Source organism: Hylobates moloch, unplaced genomic scaffold (assembly GCF_009828535.3).
Source record: "Hylobates moloch isolate HMO894 unplaced genomic scaffold, HMol_V3 SCAFFOLD_5, whole genome shotgun sequence".
Classification (NCBI taxonomy): Eukaryota; Metazoa; Chordata; class Mammalia; order Primates; family Hylobatidae; genus Hylobates; species Hylobates moloch.
In genome coordinates this window covers 104,269,188-104,277,157 of record NW_026652280.1, presented here as the reverse complement: position 1 = coordinate 104,277,157, position 7,970 = coordinate 104,269,188, and the positions used below count along the sequence as shown (strand labels likewise).

The 7,970-nt window shown below is 42.8% G+C and overlaps 1 protein-coding gene across 1 annotated transcript; it reads left to right on the top strand.

Annotated features, from left to right (window-relative positions):
• Nucleotides 1-7,802: 7,802 nt before the first annotated feature.
• On the top strand, nt 7,803-7,970 carry CTXND2 (cortexin domain containing 2). Its single transcript, XM_058439815.1, has one exon. It carries the CDS (start codon nt 7,803-7,805, stop codon nt 7,968-7,970), a length of 168 nt encoding a protein of 55 aa, XP_058295798.1.

Genomic DNA, 7,970 nt, shown 5'->3' with positions numbered 1-7,970 from the left:
TAATTGACCACTGCCTTATTTATTACAAAACAAATGTCTCATGAATTTTTTATGTGTACCATACTTTAATAGAGCTTATACACCAGAATTCAGATCATGAATGACTGACAGAATATTTTGTCGGACAGTCCTGATTTAAAACTAAGACTGGCTTGTGGTTAAATGAATATGTTCAGTTTTTGAATTTTAATAGTAATTCCAATTCAGTAAATGCTATCACTGTTTACCTCTTCTAAAGATATGATTAGACTTTTTTAGTAATGTTAAACTTTTCACAAAGATGGTGAGTACCATCTTAAAACTTACTGGAGATTGGTTTTATATTTAGATTTATATAACTGGTTACGTGAATATATGTAAATACTGGAGAAATTCCTTCACTGTCTCAGAACCAAGCAAGATTCACCTGTGTTTTGTGTCCATAAAGGCAAGGGTTGAAGATAAATAAGGTAGTAATGTCTACTTTATATTTTTGGCCTTAACTATGCCAATCTAATTAGAATTCTCTGTATTTAAAATGGTTCCTTTTACTTATTGAAAGGCATTTTAGTGTGTTTTATGTGTAATATCAAAGATTGTTTAACACTTCTCACATTTTATAGATGATCTATAAGGTCACATGCTTTTAAAATAGTAGCAAGTTAAACTTCACTCTTGAATGCTTGTCAAACTAAGTTATAATTTAGGATTGTCTTTAAACAGCCATTCAGAAATATAAAACTGTAGAACTGCTATGTATTTTTGATTGGGAGTGATGCTTCTGCCAACTTAAAAGGATTAAAGTAGAGGAGATTTACACAAATTTTAAAATTATGTGTGATCATAAGACTTAAGATAATTAAAAAGAAAACCACACACACACACAAATCACCCTTCATGAGGAACTTGCAAAATCTGCCCATTCTTTTTTTTTTTTTTTTTTTTTTTAGGCTGAGTCTCATTCTCTTACCCAGGCTGGAGTGCAATGGTGCAATTTTGGCTCACTGCAACTTCTACCTCCCGGATTCAAGTCATTCTCCTGCATCAGCCTCCCAAGTAGCTAAGACTACAGGCACATGCCACGATGCCCAGCTAGTTTTCGTATTTTTAATAGAGACGGGGTTTCACCATGTTGGCCAGGCTGGTCTCAAACTCCTGACCTCAGGTGATCCCCCCAACCTCAGCCTCCCAAAGTGCTGGCATTATAGGCGTGAGCCATGGCACCCAGCCTTATCTGCCCATTCCATCTGCACATCTGGGAGGAGTCCAGGGGGTGGCATGAAAACCCAGTGTAAAACATACGAGTGCAACTTACCCTGTTGCCCCAGAATTGTGGTCAAGTCTTATTGAAGGCACAATACCACTTACAATCTAAAGAAAGCTGCAACAATTGGAGCCAGAACCTCTTCCAAATCTCATGAGAAGAAGGCGTAGTCAATCGTATCTCCACCAACTCCCACCCCTTGTCCCACCACAGTATATATAAAGAATGAGGCCAGGCGCAGTGGCTCACGCCTGTAATCCCAGCACTTTGGGAGGCCGAGACGGGCAGATCACGAGGTCAGGAGATGGAGACCATCCTGGCTAACACGGTGAAACCCCGTCTTTACTAAAAATACAAAAACTAGCTGGGCATGGTGGCAGGCACCTGTAGTCCCAGCTGCTCGGGAGGCTGAGGCAGGAGAATGGCGTGAACCCGGGAGGCGGAGCTTGCAGTGAGCCGAGATCGCATCATCGCACTCCAGCCTGGGTGACAAAGCGAGACTCTATCTCAAAAAAAAAAAAAAAAAAAAAAAAAAAGGATGAACTGGGGCTGGGTGTAGTGGCTCATGCCTGTAATCCCAGCGCTTTGGGAAGCTGAGGTGGGCAAAGGGTTGCTTGAGCCCAGGAGTTTGAAACCAGCCTGAGCATCATAGTAAGGCCTCGTCTCTACAAAAAATTTAAAAATTAGCCAAGCATGGTGGTGGGCACCTGTAGTCACAGCTATCCAGGAGGCTGAGGCAGGAGGATCACTTGAGCCCAGGAGGTTGAGGCTGCATTGAGCTATGACCATGCCACTGCACTCCAGCCTGGGTGACAGTGAGACCCTGTCTCAAAAACAACAACAACAACAAAAAGAATGAACTGGGAGGGCAACTGGGAATTCTCATTATTGGCATTATGGGATGTACAAAATTTGTAATGAGGAGCAAAGATAAAAGTACTTCCCCTTCCTCCCAAAGCCAAAGATGAGGGCATGCCAAGAGAGACATTGGTACAATTGGTGACACCAGCAAGGAGAGACTAACAACATTTCATTCCCTAGATAGATGCTTTAAACTGTAGAACCTGCCAACCCACTCTGGTCAGGTTGGAGTAAAGCATGGTGTGAGTTTTTAACCTGTGCAAACATAAAAAATCATGTCAATTTCTTGGCTAGAGAGTTCTGAAAGTGGAAGGCCCACGGGAATAATCTGTGCTGGCAGGGTTTATAGGTACCTTGGTGGAGTATGCCTAGGAAGAAAATGTGGCCAATCCCCCCAACCCATCAGAGTCTGGCAACTCCCCTTGAAGGACTTCAGGTGTCTCCGAAGGAGCAGGAGCAGTGGGAGGTGCCAGGAGACCACTGTACCAAGCCATGGGATATCCAACCTGAGTTTAGGTTGGGAGAATAGAGGATAAGCAGCACCATTTGAAGGGGTCTTCAATGACAGAAAAGTCCAGAATGAAGATAAACGCTACTCAAAAAACTACAAACATCCTTCACTCTGAAACCATCAGATCTAACCAGAGTAAGACCAGGTCACCTACTCACAGTTGGCCACAGCTGATTCATTAAATAAACACTTCACATTTTCCCCTTCCTTTCTTCCTGATCCTGTACAATGCAGAAGAAGAAGCCTGAAAAGGGAGAAGAGCTATAGAACTCTGAATCCTCTATAAGATTAGGAATTTAAAACTGAACTAAGGTTTTACAAAAACTAGCTTTATTAAGATACAATTCACATACAATTCAACCATTTCAAATGTACAATTCAATGGTTTTTAGCACATTCACAGAAATGTTTAACCATTACCACAATTGTAGAACATTTTTATCACCTCCAAAAGAAAACCTGTATCATTTAACTTTTACCCCTCATCCCCCACCTCCAGCTCTAAGCAACCACTAATCTGTCTGTATAGATTTCTCTGTTCTAGACTTACATGTGAATGGAATTATATAATATGCTGGGGGAGTTTGTGACTTGTTTCTTTCACTCAGCTTAATGCTTTAAGGTTCATCCAAGTAGTATGTACTTCCTTTTTACGGCCAATAATAGTCTACTGTGTAGACATACCACACTTTGCTTATCCATTTATAAGCTGATGGACATTTGGGTTGTTTCTACCTTTTGGCTATGATGAATAACGTTGCTACGAACATTCTTGTATAAGTTTTTGTATGGTCACATGTTTTCATTTCTCCTGGGGACAGCCATAGGAGTGGAATTGCTGGGTCATATGGTGGCTTTTTTTTTTTTTTTTTTTTTTTTAGACAGTGTCGCACTCTGTCACTCAGGCTGGAGTGTAGTGGTGTGATCAAAGCTCACTGCAGCCTCCCAGGCTCAGGTGATCCTCCCACCTCCACCCTCTAAGTAGCTGGGATTACAGGTGTGTGCCATCACATCCAGCTAATTTTTGTATTTTCTGTAGAAAGGAAGGTTTGCCATGTTGCCCAGGCTGGTATTGAACTCCTGGGCTAAAGTGATCCTCCACCCACCTTGGCTGCCCAAAGTGCTGGGATTATAGGCGTGAGCCTCCATACCTGGCCGGTAACTCTTATGTTTAATAATTTTAGGAACTTCCAGACTGTTTTCCAAAGTAACTTCGCCACTTTACATTCCCACCAACAGTCAATGAGGGTTTCAATTACTTTATACCCTCGCCAACACTTAATCTGACTTGATTCTAGTCATCCTAGTGGGTGTGAAGTGGTATCTCAAAGTTTTGATTTCCATTTCCCTGATGACTAATTATGTTGACCATTTAAAAAATGTGTTTATTGGCCATTTGCATATCTTCCTTATGCAGAAAAAGAAATTTCTATTCAGATCCTTTGCCTAATTTTTAATTGAGTTGTTTGTCTTTTCATTGTTTCGTTGTAACTTTGGTTACCAGGTCTCTCTCTGCCACCCAGGTTGGAGTACAGTGGTGCGATCATAGCTCACTATAACCCTGAACTCCTGGGCTCAAAGGATCCTTCTGCCTTAGCCTCTCCAGTAGCTAGGACCACACACACATGCCACACATCTGGCTAATTACAAAAAAAAATTAAGAAACAAGATATCTTCTTACTACCCAGGCTGCTCTCAAACTCCTGACCTCAAGTGATCCTCCCACCTCATCCTCCCAAAGTGCTGGTCAGGCATAAGCCACTGTGCCCAGCCCATTTTCTTGATAATAATCTTAAAGTAAAAAAGTTGGCTGGGCGCAGTGGGTCACGCCTGTAATCCCAGCACTTTGGGAGGCCAAGGCAGGCGGATCACCTGAGGTCAGGAGTTCAAGACCAGCCTGGCCAACATGGTGAAACCCGACTCTACTAAAAATACAAAAATTAGCCGGGCATGGTGGGGGCATCTACAATCCCAGCTACTCGGGAGGCTGAGGCAGGAGAATCACTTGAACCTGGGAGGCAGAGGTTGCAGTGAGCCAAGATCACGCCATTGCACTCCAGCCTGGGTGACAGAGCAAGACTCCTTCTCAGAAAAAAAAAAAAAAAAAAGTACAAAAGTGTTGGCCAGGCACTTGTCTTGGCCAAGACATGAGACTTGGCCAGGCTCATGTCTACAATCCTAACACTTTGGGAGGCTAAGGAGGGCAGATCTCTTGAGCCCAGGAGTTTGAGACCAGCCTGGGCAGCATAGTGAAACTCAATCTCTACCAAAACAAAGAAACAAAAAACTTAGCCAGGCATGATGACGAGCACCTGTAGTCCCAGCTACTCGGAAGGTTGAGATCGGAGATCAATTTAACCTAGGAGGTCGAGGCTGCAGTGACCCCAGACGGCACCATAGCACTCCAGCCTGGGTGACAAAGTGAGACCCTGTCTCAAAGAAAAAAGTTTTAAATTTTGATGAAGTCCAGTTTCTCTCTTTTTTGTTGCTCGTGAATTTGCTGTCATATCTAACAATCCTTACATTTAGATCTTTGATCCATTTTAAGTTTATCTTTGTATGTGGTGTGAAATTGTTACCAAAATACCCGGAGTTCGGTCTAGGTCCTGCTGCTCACCACACAGAAAGATGATCAATACCTGCTACTGAGATGACAGGTATTGCCAAAGAAGAAGGCTTTACTCAGGTGCTGCAGCAGAGGACACCGGAACTCAGTCACAAATTCATCTCCCTGACCAACTAAAATTAGAGGTTTATATAGCAAGGAAGAAATGTAACAATGTGTAGGAAAACAGGAACTCAGGAGGCCAAGAAAGCACTTGTGACCAATGAGGGGTCTTGCACTTCATTGTCAGGATGGGATGATCTGGTTGAGTTTCAGTTCCTTGATACTTTTTTTGAGAGGCCTGGTGGTCCTTTCCTGAAGAAGGAGCTCAACATAAAACAAATGTAAGTTTTAAGCTTTAAGACCCAGAAGGTCAATTTCTTTTTCTTTTTTCTGTTTTTTTTTTTTGAGATGGGGTCTCCATCTGTTGCCCAGGCTGGAGTACAGTGGCATGATCTCAGCTCACTGCAACCTCTGCCTCCTAGGTTCAAGCAATTTTCCTGCCTTAGCCTCCTGAGTAGCTGGGATTACAGGTGTGTGCTACCACACCCAACTAATTTTTATATTTTTAGTAGACATGGGGTTTTGCCATGTTGGCCAGGCTGGTCTCAAACTCCTGACCTCAGGTGATCTGCCCTCCTCGGCCTCCCAAAATGCTGGTATTATAGGCATGAGCCACCACACCCGGCAAGAAGGGTCAATTTCTGTTGAAACAAAAAAAACTATGGGACTATTGGGTCCATTTCAAAATAAAGGTCTAACTTAATTCTTTTGTATGTGGCTATCCAGTTGTCCCAACACCATTTGTTTTCTTTCCTCACTGAATGTTCTTGGTACCCTAGTTAAAAATTACTTGGTCATAGATACATGGGTTTTTTTCTGGACTCTCAATTTTTTTTTTTTTTTTTTTTGAGACGGAGTCTTGCTCTGTCGCCCAGGCTCGAGTGCAGTAGCATGCTCTTGGCTCACTGCAACCTTTGCCTCCCGGTTTCAAGTGATTCTGCTGCCTCAGCCTCCCAAGTAGCTGGGGCTACAGGCATGCATCACCACACCTGGCTAAGTTTCGTATTTATTTATTTATTTATTTTTGAGACGGAGTCTCACTCTGTCGCCCAGGCTGGAGTGCAGTGGCGTGATCTTGGCGCACTGCAAGCTCTGCCAGCCGGGTTCACACCATTCTCCTGCCTCAGTCTCCGGAGTAGCTGGTACTACAGGTACCCACCACAACACCCAGCTAATTTTTGTATTTTTAGTGGAGACAGGGTTTTACCGTGTTAGCCAGGATGATCTCTATCTCCTGACCTCGTAATCCACCTGCCTCGGCCTCCCAAAGTGCTGGGATTACAGGCCTGAGCCATCGTGCCTGGCCATAATTTTTGCATTTTTTTTTTTTTCAGTAGAGACAGGGTTTCATTATGTTGGCCAGGCTGGTATTGAACTCCTGACCTCAAGTGATCCTCCTGCCTTGGCCTCCCAAAGCGCTGGGATTACAGGCGTGAGCCACCGTGCCCGGCCCTGGATTCTCAATTCTATTCCATTGATTTGTATGTCTATCTTTGTACCAGTACCATAGTTTTGATTACTGTAGCTTTGTAGTGAGTTTTTGAAATTGGGAATTATGAGTCCTCTTACTTTTTCTTTTTCAGAATTTTCTTGGTGGAGTAAGGTTTTGTTTTGTTTTTTCCTATTTTCCTTATGTAAATTTTTTTTTTTTTTTTTTTTGAGATTGGGTCTCACTCTGTTGCGCAGGCTAGAGTGCAATGACTCGGTCTCGGCTTACTGCAACCTCCGCTTCCTGAGTTCAAGTAATTCTGCCTCAACCTCCCGAGTAGCTGGGATTACAGGTGCCCGCCACCACACCTGGCTAATTTTTGTATTTTTAGTAGAGACAGGGTTTCACCATGTTGTCCAGGCTGTTCTCGAGCTCCTGACCTCAGGTGATCTACCTGCCTTAGCCTCACAAAGTGCTGGGATTACAGGCGTGAGCCACCACGCCCGACCTGTAAGTTTTAATAATTGAAATTGATCACTTCTGGGATATACCTGATTTTTCATGAAGATATGAGAATGACAGCACAATTAAATGTAGTGATCAGAAAAAATAAAACAATTTCATGTTCATAGCCAGTGAGTTATACAACAACTAGGTACAATAAGTACTCCTGGAATTTGAAGTAATCTTAGAGGAGGATTTTGACTTAACACAGAAATCAGATGTTTAAGACAGTTTTACCTGGATCTTAGGGGACAAGGCAGGCCCATCTGATTTCTAGGTTATATACATTTGCTCACGTTCTGCCTTGGAGTAATTCTTAGGATATTTTATACTTGTGTGTATGTGTGTATCTTGTCAGTCATCTATATTAACTTTATCAGTTTTGTAACTGCTTCTTAAGTAAATCTTGCTGATATTTTTTCAGCCTTGGTCCCTTTTTGGTTTTTCACAGTGTTATTAAGAAAACACATACACACACAAACCAATAAGCCTGTTTTATCCTCCTTTGTCTAGGAATATGACAAATCTGAAGCTATACCTGAGGAAGTAGCTGGAGCTGGACAACAGTAATGAGGTGCAAGTCCCCATGGAAGATTCAAGCCTGTCCAGCGGTGTTGATGTGGACAAAGGCTTTGCCATTGCCTTTGTTGTTCTTCTGTTTCTGTTCCTAATAGTGATGATTTTTCGGTGTGCCAAGCTGGTGAAGAATCCCTACAAGGCCAGCTCCACAACCACAGAACCATCTCTGAGCTGA

Bases quoted from the DNA above. Each gene is read 5' to 3' on its own strand.
- CTXND2 (XM_058439815.1), top strand. From the start codon at position 7,803: ATGGAAGATTCAAGCCTGTCCAGCGGTGTTGATGTGGACAAAGGCTTT.